The 19110-nt window shown below is 46.1% G+C and overlaps 1 protein-coding gene across 1 annotated transcript in view; it reads left to right on the top strand.

Moving 5' to 3' along the window:
• Positions 1-19110, top strand: part of ASTN2 (astrotactin 2) — an 844435-nt gene that overhangs the window by 235379 nt on the left and 589946 nt on the right. The window contains 1 exon segment of the mRNA XM_040631793.1: positions 16016-16168. Coding sequence (XP_040487727.1) covers positions 16016-16168 — 153 coding nt within the window.

The following is a 19110-nucleotide window of genomic DNA, read 5'->3' as shown; positions in this document are numbered from 1 at the left end:
TATATATATATATATATATATATGATATATTTTGAATATATACCTTGTTTTCTTTGTCCTTCGACATTGCCATAGTTAAGATCTGTATCTTCTTTTGTCTAGACTTACACAGCTTCTTGAATAAATGCATAGTCACTAAAATTGGACCAGGGTTAGTATCTTGACTCAACCCAATAATTAGTATTGGGGCCCTGAACACAATTTGAATTCTAAGCTTAAATTCTTCTACAAAAAAGCAATTTATTGAAGTGCTTACCTCATATGGCTGTTGTGAGGATTAAACTGGAAAATTCAGGTAAAACGCTTCACACGGTTACTGGCACATGCTGAGTGGCTCAATACATTTCAGCTCCTTTTATCTTGATTATCATTATCCATTCATTTCCCTCTTCCAAACTGGCAGTCACATTAATCTTTCTTATGTACATCTCTGACAGTGCCACGCTTCTGATCAGAATCTTCCTATGTATCCATATATCTCATAATACATATATATATAATCTTCCCTCTTATACAGACTAAAGTTCAAATGCTTAGCTTGGCATTCAGGTTTCTCCCTGATGTGTCCACAGTCTTGTTTTCACCTCATCTGTAGCATTGTCCCTCCAGGAATGCTGAACTCCAGTCATTATAAATGACTTCTCATTTTTTGAGCTGAAGATGACTTTGAACTTCTGTATCTTTGCATATGCCACTTTGGAAACCTCTCTCATTCTTGTTTGATATCCCACACCCTACGTCAAAGTGTTGCTTTAGTCCCTGTGCTTTGCAGGTGATGCTGAAGTCAACCAGACAGGTGGACTTCTCTCTCCACTTGGCTTCTCTTCTCCATATCTTCCTCTTGTCTTTTTTTTTTTTTTAATAAGTGCTTAAGTCATGAGTTAATTAAGAAACTCTTTTTTATATTTAGCCCAGCTCAGTCCACCTTTAATTTAACTTCATCTTGGTGTAATTCACTGCATCATCAGGCTCTTTTGAGGACTGACTCTGAAATTTCACCTGGGTGAATGACTTCCAGCAGATTTCTCACTGACCTGCATCCATGTGTCTTTTTTCATTCCAGCCTGTAATTGCTAGAGATGTGCCTGTCTCCCCTCCATATTCCTCCTCTGCAGTCAAATACGGCTCAAGAGTAGATGCTCTGACCATGAAGAGAGGCAGGCGGGAGGTTAATGGGCTTCCTTCTTGTCAATGTCTTCCTTGCTCGGGCATCATTAATTTACTACAAACAGGTGGAGACTTGCCGATCCGCTGCACAGCTGACTTGCTATCGTGTCTTAGCTCTCTTCTACCTAGAACCAGACAAAGGATCAATTGGTTCTGAGCCCAGATACATGGACAAGAGGGTTCATGCTTGTGTGGGTGTGTGTGTTGGAGGGATGAAGACAGGGAGAGAGCAGGGAGGGGCATCTTCTTGATCTTGTACCTATGAGAGCAAGGTGAATTTTTTGAGTGTCTGCTAAGGGGAAGACAATTCAAATTAAGATTTTGTTTCTTCCTCCATAATTATTGAAAAAGATTTAGAATAAAAACTAGAACCTCATGTTTTAAATTGACAGGATATTGGACTGTAAGGGTTATCATTGGTCTGGTCTCTTAGTTCACTGTTACTTGGTATTTGGATCTCTTCTATGTTATATTTGGAATGTGGCCCCTCTGTCTGATTACTCCCAGTTTTAGAGAACTTGCCACCTCCACCAGCTCTTTTTTCCCCATAGTTAGAAAGCTCTGCCATGTAGTGGGCTCTAAGATAATAACAATTACTATTACAGTTGTTATTGATGCTACTGTTCTTAAGACTACGGATCTTAGAACCAGACATATCTCAATTTGAATCCCAGCCCTCCCACTTAACACTTAGGTTACCTTGGGACAGTGGTTCTCAACCAGCGGTGACTTTGCCCCTCCGGCGGCGTTGGGCAATATCTGGAGACACTTTGGTAGTCACAACTTGAAGAAGGGACTAGTAGCCTCTAACCGGCAGAGGCCAGGGATGCCACTGCACATTCTACATCACATAAGACAGTCCCCACACCGAGGCTTTCTCCGGTCTTAAATGTGAGTGGTGCTGAGGTGGAGAAGCCTTGCCTTCATCAGGAGCCTGAACTGTCTCAGGGTCAGTCTTCCCATCTGTAAAAAAGAGATATAAATAGAGTTTGCTTCACAGCAGCATTGCAAATTATGGGAAATTATATCTTGGACACTTTAGCAGGTGCCTGGCCCAGTGTAAGCACTTAGAAAAAAATAGCTCTTGTAATTATAACATATGTAAAGCATGCACCATGGTGCATGGGACTTAGCTACAGTAATGAGGATGATAAACATGAGTATTAGATGTACTATGACTACTATAGCAGCCCCTCAAATAATTGAAGGCGGCTAACTTTTACTTTCTCCTAACGTCTTATTGTTCCTCATGATACCTTTCCAAGCCTTCATATCAGGCTAGCTTTTCATACCTGGCCTGTTCTGCTTTGCTAATTGCATTTTAACGTGACATTCAGATCTCAACACAGTCCTCTAGGCGTGGCCTGAGCAGTGCACGGTGGAGCTGTCGCCTTCGGGTTCTGAGACTTTATGTTTCTATTCATGTTGCTTTTTTTAGTGATTGCCTTACTGTTAACTCGCACTGAGATCTCTGATGCCCAAATTATTGAATGGAAATGACCTAAGTAAGGAGATGAAAAACGCCCGGCTGAATGTATGTTTATAAAATGTACATTTTGGGGGGCACCTGGGTGGCTCGGTAGGTTAAGCGTCTGCCTTCCCCTCAGGTCATGATCCCAGGGTCCTGGGATCAAGTCCCTCATCGGGCTCCCTGCCGAGCAGGGATCCTACGTCTCCCTCTCTGAATCTCCCTGATTGTGTGGTCATTCTCTTTCTCTCTCTGCCAAATAAATAAATCAAATCTTTCAAAAAATTTTAAAAAAATAAAATGTACGTTTTTGGTGAGGACTCCAAAAAAACCCTACACGGACACTTCTGTCTAACCCAGGCTTTTGGGTTCAGCTTCTGGAGGTTGGAATCAGGACGTAACGGATAAGAGCTGAAAGGTGAGGAAGAAGAGGCAGACCACCAAGAGGAGAGAGGTAGCCCTTGTGGCTTATAATCCCCGGATACTCCTCATCAGAAGAGTCGCAGGGACGTGAGATTCCTTCCAGGGCTCTCAGAACCTGCAGTGTTGCTACTACATGAGCTTGGCTTAAGGTTCGATCGCAGCCTCACTGTCTCTCTCTCTCTGTCTTTCTTTTATCACATTTCTCTACCTCATTGTGCACATCGAGCAAAATGAGAGCATTCCTCAAGACCCATTCGCCCGTGCACGCAGGCTCCCTGTGCAAATGGCTCCCTAGGATGGATCTCTATTATTTCACCAAAAAACATCAGAGGAGGAATTTGTTCTGCTCCGCTAAAGACATGATTTCCAGTTCTTTCTACTGTCTTAGCTTAGTTTTTTGACTGCTCCCTGGGAAAAGGATGGAGAAAAAAGGAGGTATCCATAAGGTATCCATAATACTTAACTGAGCTAGCTTAACTGGGACTGAGTAAGGGAAGAAGAAGATAATTCAGGATTATCTAGCCGTGGAACAAAACGAATTGCTCAGATACATGTGTGACCCCATATCCACACAGTAGCCCCCACAGGTGCTTGGGACAGCCCCAACATGCCACAGCCTGGTCCCTTTTCTGTTCTCTCCACATCCTTTTTTCATTCCTCCTATTATCTGCATCATTTCAGCCGTGGTTAAAACCACAGGCCTCAGACCAGCCTGGGCTCCAGGTCCAGCTCTGTCCCCATAGGGTGAATCTAACGCCACCCGTTTCCCAAGTTTGTGGTGAGTGGGATATGAGGTCATGGTGTCTGGCATAAACACTCAACAAGTCAATCAACACGAAGCAGTGGTGTCACCAATGTGCTTATGTAAACCTTTCCTATAGGTCGCCTCCTCTCCATTTAGTAAATGAAGAATGCCTGAGGACCAGAGAGGCAGGGTCACTGTACCCCATGGTGAGCCTATGCTAATGGGCAGGTCCAGGATTTGAACCTCAGCGTAATAAGATAATTTTGCACAGTGTTTCTACCATGTTGTTTTGTCTCACTTCTTTATATGGACACTGGCGCTATGACTAAGGATGTGAAAAACAGAATTTAGAAGCCTAGTCTTTAAGAAGCTATAGCAGAGTGACAATATTGCCAACTTCATAGTGGCCCAGTTTATCAAATGATTTAACATGCATATCACAGGAATCTGTATTTCCTGAGGCTCAGAGAGGCTTGGTGAGGTGTCCAAAGTCGCACAGCAGCTGAGCTGGAGCTCATGATTGGGTCTTCTTCTCCCAGATCTGCTGAGTTTTCAATTCAGGATTCTCTGCTCTCCCCTCCCACTGATGTTACTCTCAATGGTTTCTCCATCCGTTTTTGTGTGGTGGTGGCATGTAATCACAAATAATAAAGCAAGCCTGCTCTCACTGTCATGTGGGAATGGGAAATTGAAATTATAAGTCATTAAATGGAAAATCCCCAGCCTTATAGTAACGCCAACTCAGCCTCAATCCATTACTGCCTATATATTTAGCCAGTCTATTTTTAAGAGTTTAATATTGAGAAATAGGACATATTTATAATGCAGCTGCATTAATTTCACTGCAAAATCCCTGCCACTTGCTATAGTTGACTTACATGTGTTTAAATTTATAACCACCCTTTTGCACCGGGAAGATATGCCCTTAGTTTAAAGGAAGATGGGTGGAAAATCTGCCAGTTGCAGTAGTAAGATTGTATAAATTCCATATCCTGCTCTCGGTAAACCCCTCCCCCCACCATAGCATGGCTTAGTAATGGACTTCTGTCACAGTATGTATTTTTCATACCCCTCACTCAGTGGCCAGTCATATACACCTTGTAACATTTGTTCACTCATTGGCCGAGCATAGCCCAACCCTGCAAGCTCTAAATGGATGTGTTAATAGTCTTTATGCCACCAAAGAGGGACACCTCAGTTTCAGGTCATTGTTATTTCTGGGATATTCTTCATAATTATCATTAATGTGGATCAAAGGGAAACTGGCTAAGAGGGGTTACTTTCATCTATTCCAATATGCAAGTCAGTTCATTAAATCATGTTTATTGGTCGCACTCCAAAACAACCCATGCAGTAATATTTGAAGATTTTTGTCCAACTCTGCTATTCATAGGTTATATGACACTTGAAAAATTAATTAATCTTGGTGTGCCTCACTTACCCATTTGTAAGATGGAAATAATAATATGTATCTTGACAGGCTGTATACCAGTCAGTCATTGCAACAGTAGTGCTACATAACAAACAGCTACAAAATCGCAGTGGCATCCAATAATAAACATCAGTTTGTCATGTGTCTGAGGATTAGATGGAGGTTTATGCTTATCTTAGATTGGTTTGCTCATCATCTACAGATGGGTGGGGGTCGGTGCCCTAGGCTATAAGAGTAGGGTGGCTGGTCCATGCTGCAGAACTGTGAATCTACCATGTGTCATTCTTCCTCCCTGCACCAACAGGCTAGCTGAGACAGGTCCTCTTTATGGTGGTGGCAGGTGTAAATGTGTGACAGAAGAATGTGGTACCTTTTGAAGCCTATGCTCGTAACTGACCTATGTTGACTTTCACCCACATACCATTGGACAAAACAAATCACACAGCCAAGAGCAAATCAAGGTGCAATGAAGTGCAATCCATCTACAAAGAGGCTATAGCAAGGGTGTAGGTGGGGGGTGTGTGTGAAGAAATAAGGCTAATAATTTCATGCACCACAGTCATTATATTCAATCATAACTGTTTACCTGAATACCTATCACTTTTACAAACACTCCATAAATGGTAAATGTTATTATTACTGCTATTATGATTACGTGACTAATGAGATGTCCTTGACAAATTGGGATGGAAATTTAAGTGAACCTTGGTCACAGATCAACCAGGGAGGTCTAAGCTGACTCTCTGGGGGGAAAAAATGAAACCATGAAAATGTTAAATTTCTGGGGAGAAAGGGAGTTGGGGTAAGAGGGTGGGCATCTTCCCTCCTTGCTGCCAGAAAACAGCTTCCTCTGGCTCATGATGATGGAGCTAGGTCTTCATCAGAAACATATGTGTATGTATATATATATATATATATTTGAGACCTAGGAATCCCTTAGAGGTTGAAGCATAAGCTTGATGAGCATGGCAGAGCAAGGCATGAGGGTAGACAGAGGGCCATGAGCGGAAGTTCTGGATCCGGGATTCATGTTGCAGCTGTACCTAGGTCCCAGGTTTTGGCTATATGCATGGCGTAACCATGGGAATTGGCTGAAGGAGAGTGGAGACGGAATGCCTGGACTTCACAGGAGCCAGGCATGACGGTAAAGTTTATACATGAGAGGACAACAGGGAGTTCGAGTCCACAGTCTTTAGTCAAAGGCGATGAGTTACCCAAAAGGGAAGGGAAGAACGCAGTGTGCATTAAGCTTTGACTCCGTGCAAGGCCCTCTGCAAGCTTATCTCACTTAAGCCGGCTAACAATAATGATACTAAAGGCTATACTTCGTGGAGTGCTTAATCTGTTTTGGGTCCTGAGCTAAGCACTTTGCATATATTATTGCATTGAATTTTAACCAGAAAAACTCCACAAAACCCCACACTTCTTGAGGGAGATTTATGCTCAAGGTTTTACAGGCGAAGAACTGGGATTTAGGGCCGTAAAGAAACATACCCAGCACCTAAAGCCACATAGTGTGTCGATGAGAGAGAATGGAGGTGAAACCCAAGCCTGAGGGATTCCTACAGTGCAGGCACATCCCGTACCCAGAGTATCTGAGATAGCAGGGCCGGGCACGGGAAAGGGTGGTGGGGCCGGAGGGCAGGGCTCTCAAAGTAAGTGGGCTCTTTGAATGAGGCTTTGGGAAAGGAGATGGAAGTGCAAAACAGGAGCCACCCTTCTTCCTAGTTGAAGGTGGATTTTCTTGGTAATGACATCATCTCTCACTTGAATCTCTAGAACCAAACTGTGTGGGGTTTTCTCTACAATCCTTGTCCCTTTCGCCTGTGGATGGCACTCTTTATATAGTCCGCTTTACCTGGTTCTGCATTCTCTAAGGCTCGGACGAGTTGGCATCTCCTCCAGGAATTTTCCAGAGCCTTTCCACTTGCAAAAGGAATTGGAGGGCACGTTCTCAGTGTTCTTGTCACACTTCTCTGGGCATTTAGCACATGCTATTATCATTATGTTTACGTGTCTCTTCCACTAAAGAGCATCATGCTTGACAGAAAGGGCAATGTACATTTCATCCCCGTGTCCCCAGTGCCCACGTCTGGATGCAGCACCCAGGACTGGTGTTGGCTGCAGAATGCCAGTTGTAGAATATAGGTGGGCCTCCAGTCCCGGGCAGCGCAGAGACACACTCTTGGCCTTCCTGTGCAGTTACAGCAAGGGTGAATCTGGGAGGAATTTGGCTAGGGTCTGTGAGTCCCAACAGATTCTGGACTCATCTATGCCCTGCAGGTTTGGGCAGAAGATCAGGATTCATGATGACTGATGGTTTAAGATCTTTTTGGCCATAAAAATGACAGTATTAGCTCTCATTTCTTAAATGCTTACTCTGCATCAGGCACCACGATAAGCATTTTAGCATCTCATTTAATCCAAAAACAGCTTTATGAATTTGGAATTGCAAACCTCAGCTTAACACTTGGGAAAGCTGAGACTTTGTGTGGTTAAGTGGTTTGCCCACATCTCACAGCTGGTAAGAAACAGGGCTTAACATTCCAAACTGCAGCTGATTCCAAAGCCTTTCCATGGCCATGCTTTGCTATCCAGGTGCTAATCAACTGACCAAGGAGGCCCGGACCCTGCCTGTCCAGTGACTTGACCCTTTCTCTCTTGCACAGGACTGGCTGGCCTGCTGTTTCAACTTCAGCCCAAACTCTGGAAATCACCTGTGCCTCTCTGGTCTCTATAAAAGTAGGAGATTGCAAGGATAGCATTCTCGAGAGATGAGAAGGGTCTGGAAAGTAGAGAGTGCAGTTCTTGTGGTTACTGCATTCATCTTATTGAAAGCACAGTTTCATTTACATTTACAACTGCAGGGCCATGGAGCTGGAAAGAATCTTCGAGACCATCTGTGTCCTGGCTAGGGACTATGGAACCAGTTCCGGAGAACCTGGAAGGTATTGTGTTTTTAAGAGAGCAGAGGAAAATATCACTAATTCTCATTCCATCATTCCAGCTTGATACGGTTCTCCAGCAGAAATTATGACCACCCTCAAAGTCTGCACGTTTAGCTGACAGGCCCAAGATCGTGTTTGTAAGAAAAGGCTGTTCCCAAGTTTTCCAATTTATATTTGCTGCTGTTTGTTCATTTGTCTTGCCTGTAGGCGCTAGCTTGAAGATAAGCTGTAGCAGGCATCAAAGGTTTAAGAAAATGTGTGGGAGGGAAAAATAAAAAACTAAACTAAAAAGTGAGAAAATTCTATCCATCAACTTTTTAACCCTGAGAATTGGGAAGAGGTGGCCATTTAAAAAAAAATGCGTCTCTGGGTTTTGTTTTAAATTTGTTCTACTCGTGAAGTATTGTCATCTGGTTGAGGAATACTGACTATTTTCTTAGTTTTTTTCTTTTCTTTTCATGAAGAGGTGGCTCCTATATGAGATGCAGTGTTGGATTCAGTGACTGGATTCTCACCCCTGCCCAATGTGATGGCTCTTTGCTTTCATACCTGGTCTTCCTGGCTGGCATGTACTTTAGGACAGGGATGTCTTCTTATTACTGTCCCCACAATCCTGGCATCTAAGTGTGTCCAGTCCAAAGCCTGGGGACACAGACTGAGGTCTGTATTAGTCAGGGTTGTCTAGAGAAATGGAACCAATAGGAGGAATCTATATCTCCATCACCTATTGATTATATATATTTTTTCTATCTCTCTGTCTCTCTACTGCTTTCTATCACTATCAGCATCTATCTAGAGATTTGTTTCTTTGTGTGTTTATTTGTTTTAAGGACATAACTCCTATGATTCCGGAGGCTGACAAGTCCCAAATCTTCAGGGTAGACCAATAGGCTAGTTAATGCTGCAGCTCCAGTGTGAAGGTGATTTGCTGGCAGAATTCTTCTTCCCTTGAGGGAGGTCAGGTTTTTTTCTGTGAAGGCCTTCAACTAGTTGGGTGAAGTCCACCCTCATTATGGAGGGTTATCTGCCTTACTCAACGTCTACTGAGTTGGAGGTTAACCTTATCTAAACAACAACAACAACAACAAACCTTCACAGAAACATCAAGAATAATAATGCTTGACCAACTACCTCTGTACTGTGGCCTAAACAAGTTGGTATATAAAATTAAACGTCACTAGATCTGAGGTTAAAATTATCTTAGAATTTTGGGAATTAGGGAAGAGTAGTGGAAACAGGAGACCGGAGGGCTGGACCTTGGTCTTCTGCAGACTTTTGTCGTGACTTTGTCTCATGGTGCCTTTGTTTTCACATACGAATAAAAGAGGAACTATATACGCTCTGAAAGAATTTTCAAAGTGGATATTTTATAATGCAAGGGACTTTCAAAATGAATGAATGGACACATGAATGGATGGATGGATGGTTGAATGAAATGATTGACCAGTCATGAAGCCAAAGGGTAAGTGAGAGGACGTTTGTTAATGAGTGTTCTTTCTTGAGCACTTACTATGTTCTAGAAGCTTTGTTAGACAATTTATGTAAATAATTATATTCAGTCTTCCCACAGCCCTACAGACTTTTACAAAGGAAGAAATTGAGCTTGTGAAAGAGAAGGGAGTGACTCAAGGTCACATGTGGCAGAGCTGATGTTGGAACCTGAGTTGGCATTGTCACTTGCACTAGTCAGTATGCCTAGTTAATACCCACGTGCGGCTTTGTTCTCTGAACATAGTTCTGTAGTGAGACAAAGCTGACAAAATGGGGCATGAGTTGAGCCTAGGACCTCCAGGCTGGACAGTCTTGACCATCAACACTGAGCAAGATTCCCCTGGCATAGCCGGCCAGTTTTAAGTCAAGGTGAGCCCAAGGCTCCAGCCAGGGCCAGGTTGCCTGGGGCTTCTTGCCTGGATGATTTAAGAGGGACTGTGCTGTCAGAGTCACTTTCCAGGCCCTGAGAACTAACCTCCAAACCCCAAGACTGGACTCTCCATTTCCATCCACCAACAAACCAGAAAGAAGATGCATTGTGTGGTGCGGTGGATGGAGCCAGGGTCATCAGTGTCCCAGTAACCTGGGTCCCATTCCCAGCTCTGCCATTCTTCAGCTATGTGACCCTAGGAGATGATGTAATTTCCCTGAGCCTCAGTTTCCTTATTTCAAACACCAGCTAATGGTACTTACCTTTCAAGCCTTTTAGGAGGAATAAATGAGAAACTGTAAGGAGATGCCAGGCTCCTTGCCTAGCAAAGAATTTGTATTCAAGAATGGTGAATTTTCTTCCTGCAGAGGCTAGATGAGTCTAGAACAATTAAAGAGGGTGATGAAGGTGGTGTGGGAACCTGACCTGAACTTACACAAGTGTCAGTGGTAGGACATCCCAGGCTGTGGGGTGGGTGGTTGGGATTGAATGTGGGATTGTTGGGTTCTAGGGTAGACACAGAGTACAGGGCGGAGGACCAGGCTGGAGCTTGCCTGGTATCTGGGAACCATATGCCTTTGCCAAGGCCCTTAAGGTCAACCCTCCCTTCCACCTCTCCTTTCCCTTCTCCTGCCTTCACTGTCTCCTCTCCTGTCCTTGCTACTCCCCCCCTTCCCATTCCATCTGAAATCTTTTCCTGCTGTCTCCTCCCCTTCCACTCTTCTCTGCCCCCTCCTTTCATCTCCCTGCCTTTATTACTGACAACGCTTTTCCTTACCATTCTTGTTTCTCTCTTCCTCCCTCCTCCCCTTTTCTCTCCTCCCCTCTCTCTGTCTTGGGGGCTGGGGCTCCTCTGCTCAGGCCCCAGCGGTTCATACCCATTAAACCTGACAGTGTCTCATATGGTAGAAAGAGGCAGCTTCCCCCTCCCTCCCCTCCCTTCCCGGGCCTGCCGCGATGCTCAGATCAGGCACCATCTGTTGCATTCATCCAGGCGACGGGTGAGCATTTTGCTGCTCTGGGGAGGCAGAGCTCAGCGGGTACCAGGAGGTAGTGTGGCTTGTTTGGACAACTTGATATATTGATATTGATAGAGCTACCAAAAGGGATCAGAGGGATGGGGGCGGGGGAGAGTGGGAGGCAGAACGAGGTGGGCCACGGAGGGGCTTGCACAGGCACTTCCCCTGTAAGTCTGGGCTCTTGGCACTGCTGCCGAGGCGAGAGCAGCCAAACAGATGGATGGGATTTGCTACAGCCGGGATCAGAAACCTGTGCAGCTCAGAGGAGCAAACCTTCCCTCTCTGCATCTTCCTCTCCTCCCAGCCAGTCCCGTCTGCATCAGTTTTGGAGAAAGGAAAGCAGAAATAGCAGGATGGGAAGAGGCTGATCTTTAGAATTGGTGAATGTTAGAGGCACGACAAAAAGCGATGGTGTATCAGTCGAGGTCTCAGCTGGACAAAGGGACCTTCGTATGGGCCTTTTAGGAGAAATTCAATGAAGGAATTATTTATGGGGCATAGGCAGAGTGAAGAGAATCAACAGGGGGTATTGAAGACCCAGGGACAAGAAATTTCAGGAAGCCACTACTGACTCTTAGAACCGAAGGGGCAGGGAGAGGAAATGGTTTTCCTGAAGGATTTGAGGACTGGATCGGTGGACAGGGGCCCCTGGCAGAAGCTGTGATTGTCAAGGGTCCCAGACTCTGAGGAGTAGAGTGCAGAGACAGGAAAGGAGCAAGGGAAGACCCATGTCCAAATCCTCTCCTCCCGTATCCTGCCAGAGCATCCCAATGGGCAAAGCCAACTGGTGGCCATGTAACAAGGAGCAGGGATATAGTGCGTTGAAGGTCTGCCTCCAGGACATAGAGTGGGGCGGAATGAACCTGGGGTGGCGCTGGATCAGGGGGAGCAAATGGAGAAGAGCCCATACAGATCCAGAATGAACATGTGTTCTGTTGCCTGCACGGTGCCAGAAGCTGGTGTTCGTAACCACCACACACTGTGCTTCTGAACCTCTTCCAAGGAGTGCGTGTGTAGACTCTCCAGAGAGTCTAGCTCTCTCCTGGGAGCGTGAGACCCACGTAACCCGCCGTCTACTCGACACCTCTCCTTACACATCCGGGAGACACCAGCTATTCATAGCTCAGACCCAACTCATGTTTTTGGTCCTCTGGAATGTGTTCTCTTCCAGAGCTCCCCTTCTCCTTGAGAGGCGCCTTCATGACGCCTCTGTGGAAGCCAGGCCGGAGTCATCTTCCATACGTGCTCCTCCCTCTCCCGCATTTTCCAGTCAGCCACCGCCTCCTAAGGGAGTTGTGTCTGCAGGGTAACTCTCAGATGTGCCCACTTCTCTGTCTGCACTATTTCTGTCTCTGTACTTCCTGCTCCACTGTCTACTCTCTCTCTCTCCCTCTGCTGCCCAATGCAGGGGATCATCCCGTATGGGGACTTCTGCACCAATGCCCCGTCCTCCTGGCTGGTCTTCTTTCTTCTATTTCTGTCCATCTCCAGTGAATTCTGCTGCCTGCTGCTGGAACGATCTTTCGTGCATGAAAATCTGATCAAGCCACTCTTCTGTCTAAAACCGTCAGTGTGTTCTGTCCTTAAAAAGGCCCAGAAGGGTGGGGGATGGGGTTGGGGTTGGGATTAGGGTTAGGACTTCCTACCTCTCCAGCACGATCTCATGCCACTTGCTTTCAGTGTTTTGGGCCCAGCGAGTGGTGGTGCTGTCCCTTCCACATCCCTTCTCCTTAAAGGGCTCTTTGTTTGGATTTGTCCCCTCCTCTTGTATTCTCTTCGCCTCCCCCCCCCACCTCCTCATCACCTGATTAACTCCTACTCTTTTCAACCCTTAGTCCCACTACCCACTCCTTGAAGCAAGTGTCCGTGATATTCCTAAACTAGGTCATATTCCGCTAAGAGAGCCTCTTAATATCCTCGTTCACCTCTCCTTTGTGGGATATGTCACTTAAAAAGGTTTACATGTCTGTGTCAATCATTTCACTAATCTTGGTCCATCCTGTCTATATGGTGAGCATTATGGGGGGAGTTGTTTGTCTTTTTACCATCGTACCTTGTTATGGACTGTATGCCTGCGTCCCCCACGGAGTCGTATGTTGAAGCCTTCACCTCAGTGTGACTGCGTTTGTCTCCTTGGGCTGACGTAACAAAATAGCGTAGATAGGGTGGCTTAAACAACGGACATTTATTTGCTCACTGTTCTGGAGGCTCGAAGGCCAAGATCAGGACGCCGACACAGCTGGGGTCTGGCTTACAGATGGCTGCCTTCTCACTGTGTGCTCACATAGCCTTCACTCAGTGTATGCATGTATGCGGGGAAAGCAAGAGGAGAGAGAGAGATTTCTTCTTCTTATAAAGACACTGATCCTATTGGATTAGGACCTCACCTTTATGACCTCATTTAAATTTAATTACCTACTAAAAGCCCTATCTCCAAATACAGTCACACCAGGGGTTAGGGCTTCAACATAAGAAATTTGGAGGGACACAGGTCAATCCACAGCAGACTGTATTTGGAGATAGGTTCTTTAAGAGGTAATTAAAATGAAATAAGATCATTAAGGTGGGGCCCTGATCGGATAGGACTGTGGTGTCAGAAAAAGAGGAAGATCTATCTCTTTCGGTTTCTCTTTCTCTTTGTCTCTGCCTCCCTGCCTCGGGTTCTCTCTCCCTACTATGTGAGCACATGGTGAGAAGATGACTGTCTGTAAGCCAAGGAGAGAGACCTCAGTAGAACCCAACCATCCTGGCACCCTGATCTCAGACTTCCCGCCTGCGGAGCTGTGAGAACATAAATTTTTGTTAAGTCACTCAATCTGTGATTTTTGTTTTGGTGGCCCGAGCTAAGACAATACCTCCTGTCCTTGTCACAGATACGTTATGGTTTTTCTGGAAACACTGTTGAATGGATGCATGAACAAATAGGAAGATGAATGAAGGCATGGATGTTGGCAGACCTGTATGAGCCCCTCCCTTGGAGGATTCCAGACTATGGCTTGCTCTAAACTTTTAAATACAGTATAGTCCAGCTCTTACAGCATCGGGCCAGTGATGCTCATCCCTGGGTTTAAACCATCAGGACTGGGCGTGGAAGTGCTTCTCAGAATTGGAGGTTAGCCTCTTGATGGAGGGCTGTGCCTCGTAGGCTTGAAGTAGGTGTCCCGTGTCTGGGTTGCTCTTCTTGGTTCACCTTTAAGTAGACCTAATGGAGATCTCTAAGGAGACAGCAAGACAGGCAGGTGAGAAAGTTATAATGCCAACATGCGGTCTATGTGTATCATAAATTGTCTTTTCCTGAGCAAACATAGATTCCCCCTATGTCCTCAAAGACAGAGCTTCTCACAGAGCCCCTTGCCCAAACCAGCTATGCCCCAGAGGCATCTGTCTAAGCTGAAAAGCTTACCTGGGAAAACAGGAGCTCCTTAGAAATTGGTGTGGGGATGTTCAGAAGCCTTCTTTGTCCAGTCCGGTGAAATCCCTTCAAAGAAACAGGAATCTTTTGCTCATACCATCTCCTGGCCTCAGACAGCAGGTAGCTCAAACTGAAGAAGCGTTCTTGCCTCTAGAGACATAGATGGAGGGAGGGCTGAGCTTGAAGATTTCAAAGTTGGGGCTCTCTTTGGGAATTTCTCAGAACAAAGGCAGTGAGGCCATTTAGACAATTTCCTTTGCTTCTTTCCCATTTCCTCTCCTTGCCTTTTATGTTGCCCCTCTCCTTCCTTCTTGAGCTTTTCTGCTTTTTTTTTTTTCTTTTATCTTCCACCTTTTTCTCTCTGCCCTTCTGACCTCACTCTTAGGATTCTCTGGAACTTTCTACCAGTCTCAATTTTGAAACTTTATAAGAATGAGGCTACTAACAAATCCATCATGCGTATTGATACAAATGAAGCATTGGACCGGGAGTTAGAAGGCTTGACTTTGCCACTTGCTAGCTTGGAGTGAGACATATGCCTTGTTTAGGGAGTGGGGAGACTCAGTTTTCCTTCGGTAAAGTTGGGCTATTGTACCCAGTGATCTCCATGTCACAGTATTGTAGTTTTATCTCCTCAAATGTTGTTTGACCCGTGGACTGCCGTTTTCCTGCACTGCCAGCGTTCTGGTTCAGGCCGTCATGGCCTCTGGCTGGCTACCGCCAAAGCTTTGGCACTGGCCTCTCTCTACCTCTGCGTGCATTCTCCACACTCTCGTTAGGAGGTGTTATCCAAGGGACTTATTTTGAACATGCCAGTTTTCTGTGAATTCTCAGTGAACAACTTTTGCCCTTAGGATGCATTCCCAACTCCCCCGTGTGACTGACGGCGATCTACCTCCCTGGCCTCATCTCGCCTTCCCATGCTCCCTTGGAGCCACATTGAACTCCTGTCAGTTGCTTAAGCGCCATGCTCTTTCTGGCTTCGGATCTTTGTACATGCCTCTCCTCCTACCCAGTCAGTCTTTCTTATCCCAATTTTCTTTAGTAACCCTACCCTGATTCTACTCTCTTTGCTAATTCCTAGTCACCCTTAAGGTGCCTCCTCCAGGAAGCCTGCCTTGACTCCCAGGATGGGTGAAAGGACACTTCTTGGTGCTACTCTGGTACTCTGTACTCTCCTATCACAAAAGTATAGCAGCGTTGGGAATGCCTGGATATGTGTCCTTCCTAGCTATGAATTCCTTGAATCATGGATTATGTCTGACTTTTCACCACCCTATCTCAAGGGCTTGGGGCACTGCCTGGAACACGGTGTGTGTTGAATGCATAAGTGAGGAGGCCGACAGATCCTGGCACTTGTGGCTTCTTTATCATCGTGGGTTGGGGAGGGAGCTCTAGGGACTCAGGGTGGCCAGGCCCAGTCCTCCAGGGGCTGGGGGTGGGCCGAGCCCTAACCTCAGCCCCATTGCCCACCCTGTAGCAGCAGCTGAGGCGACGCAGGAGACAGTGGAGTCCCTGATGCAGAAGTTCAAGGAGAGTTTCCGCGCTAACACGCCCATCGAGATCGGTCAGCTGCAGCCAGCCCCGCGCAGGGCCTCGGCAGGGAAACGGAAGCGGAGGAGCAAGTCTCGAGGTAGGCCCTCCCAGCACCACTTGCCAGGGCGTCAGTGGGCTGTCCCCAGGTTCCGAAGTTACCGGGAAGAGCCGTGCCCCCTTCCCCTTGCTGCCCTGTGCTCCTGGAATCGTGCCGCGGTGGCCCCGATCAGTCATCTCAGCTGAGGCTTGCAGACAGCAGCCCTGTGCCCCTGGGTGTGTCTCTGAGCCCCAGCTGCCTCCTCTGAGACGGGAATGGACCGTCTTGTAGAGCAGCTGAGAAGACTGGCGACAATCTATGGAAAGCGCCCCACATGGGGTGTGAGCCCAGTAGACGCTCTTTATATCGTAGCTGGAGGCACTTTGGAGAGCGCAGGAGAGGCGGACGCTCTCATGGAAGGCGTTCTCAAGCTGGGATCGCAGAACAGGTTTTGGAGTCACTCTTTGATACCCTGAGTAGTATCGCGGTCTAGACAGAACCAGATTCAAATTTTGGTTCTGCTCTTAAGTAACCACGTCACCTTGGGCGGGTGGCTCTGCTCTCCAAGCCATTCCTTTCTCATGGGGTTGTTATGATATCTTAGCACAGCACCCACCCAGCATGCGATAAAAGATAGACCTCTCCCTCCTTCTTCTCCTCCTCCTCCTCTTCCCGTTCTCTTCTCCTCCTCCTCTTCATTGTCACCATCATCACCTCTTTCTCCCTCTGGTCATCTGTATGACTTTGTAGATGGGATGCATCCCCTTATCACTGCTTTGACATCCAGACCCCTTCCCTTCTCTTTACGTTCACTCAGTAGCCTCCAGCTCTTCTCTTCTTCTGGCCTCTCAGGTCTCTAACTCCTATGAACAGAGTTCTGATGATGTCACTCCTCTTCTCCCAGAACTTAAGTAGCTGTCCAGTGCCTCCAGAAGTGTCTGGGCTCGTGGAAAGAACATTCAAGGCCATTGCAGAGCCCTTGTCTCTCTGCTATCTCACCTAAATTTGTGCGTTCCACCTCCATGTTCCTTTCCGTGCTGCTCTCCCTGCCTTAAACCACCTGTCCAGACCCTATGAGCAATTGTTGTAATTTGTGGACACTTACTTACTCCAGGCAGCAGGCTAAATTTGATTCCCAGCAATCCTTTGTAGGAGGTATCGTAGTAACTCCCATTTTACAGATGACATCACTAAGGCACAGAAAGCTGCAGTAACTTGCCTAAAGGAACACCTTCGGAAGTAGGAGAGCCAGGAAGAGCTAATCCAGCTGAGTACCAAACTTTGTAACTAAACCACTGTATTCCGAGCTAGCGTGGTCCTACCTGTATTCCCAAACTTAACTTGCATGGCACATTTCCATGAAGACGTCACTGGCTGTCACAATCAGAATTCACTCTGAATTCTCGTGTGTGTGAGCTCTCCCACATCTTCACATATGTGTTAAGCACTGATTGCATTGTTGTGTAATATAATTTGCTCTTGTCTGGCTCCTTCCTTAGCTAGACAGAGAATTCTTTGAAGGTGGGAATTGTCTGATTGTTTGAATCCTCTTTGCATTTCTGGGCCTAAATCAGGGCCTGCTCACATGGTAGATGTTGTTATGTGATGAGAGAATGTCTAGGCCTTTATCCTGTGAAACCCTGAACCCTGTGAAAAACCAAGGATCTGCCCATTAAACTGAGGTCATAAATCGAGGCAAGAGTTGATGACAGAGTTGCATTTTGGAATTCACATGGTTGAACTGATTCGTAATGAGGAGCAAGTTGCTTTGAAGTCAGCAGCGTCCAGTGCTATTCCCAGTCCCGTCAACTTCAACTTGCGTGGCTTGCAAAGAGTCCCCGGATGTCTCCGAGGCTCAGTCTCCCCTTCTCCACAATGGGATGTCAGTCCCTACCCCAGAGCATTGCTGTGAAGATCAGATGAAGTTGCGAATGCGGGCAGCACAGAATGCTCAGCTAATGTATGTCGGGAGCTGAATAAATACTGTCATGTATTTGTCCTATTTTATATTTATTCAAGGTCACTGGTAGTTTCATTCAGCCTTTCCTATCCATCTTTTGTTTTCCATCATTCACCAAGAATTCCCCTCCTAGATCCTCCCTTGCAAATACAGCCCCCGTGAGTACAAGTGACTCCCAGTCCATAACCTCCCCTCTGTTCTCACTGCCAGTCTGAATTCATTTCCTTAGTGCCGTGTCTGAAACATTTGTTATACTACCGAATTCTTCCCTCCAAAACTCCGCCTTTTGCACCATAACCGTCTTAACAAGCCTTCTACTCTTGGGCATTTCGGCTGTCTCTGATAATTCACCATTAAACGGTGCCATAAACAATGCCACATGGAACTTCTTTTTGGTGGGGGGCCATCAGAATTGGCCATCAAACTTGGCCTTCACTCTTGGGCAGAATTTCAGAATTTTGCTTATTAGTGAAAATCTGCTGTTTGACTTAGATGATGATTGGATATTAAGTTATTTCGATTTACAAGTCAAATTGGGCCTAAGAGAACTAAGGCAAGAAGAAATGCATTTTTCCACTAAATGTATCTCGAATCTGTCCTCCCTTTCTTCGTCACCATTATGACCACTGCCACCTCTCACCTCCTGCTTTGCAACTATACCCTCCTTGAGATTCCATCTCCCCAAAGTAGCCAGAGTGATCTTTTTAGAAACCTAAACCAGATATGGTCCCTTTCTGATTAAAATCATTCAGTATTTTCCTGTTGTCCTTAGATTACAGCCCAAACTACTTGCCAATCTCCTGTTCTATCTGGATCCAGCTCCTGCTCTCTTGACTCTCTTGGCATTTCCTGTGATCCAGCCACATTGCCTTCCTTTGGATTGCAGGAACCCGGCGAATGGTTCCCGGCTTTCGTATCTGACAACTTGCTGTCTTCCCCTTACTGTGTCTCTTTACACCCCCCTCCCCGGCTGCTTTCCTGGCTGTTCTCCCACTGTTCAGCTCTCAGCTCAGATATGAGCTCCTCCGAACCATCTTCCATG

The sequence above is a fragment of the Ursus maritimus genome, unplaced genomic scaffold, assembly GCF_017311325.1.
Source record: "Ursus maritimus isolate PB19 unplaced genomic scaffold, ASM1731132v1 scaffold_17, whole genome shotgun sequence".
Lineage (NCBI taxonomy): Eukaryota > Metazoa > Chordata > Mammalia > Carnivora > Ursidae > Ursus > Ursus maritimus.
Note: the sequence above shows the minus strand (reverse complement) of the source record. Positions and strands in the feature narration are given on the sequence as shown.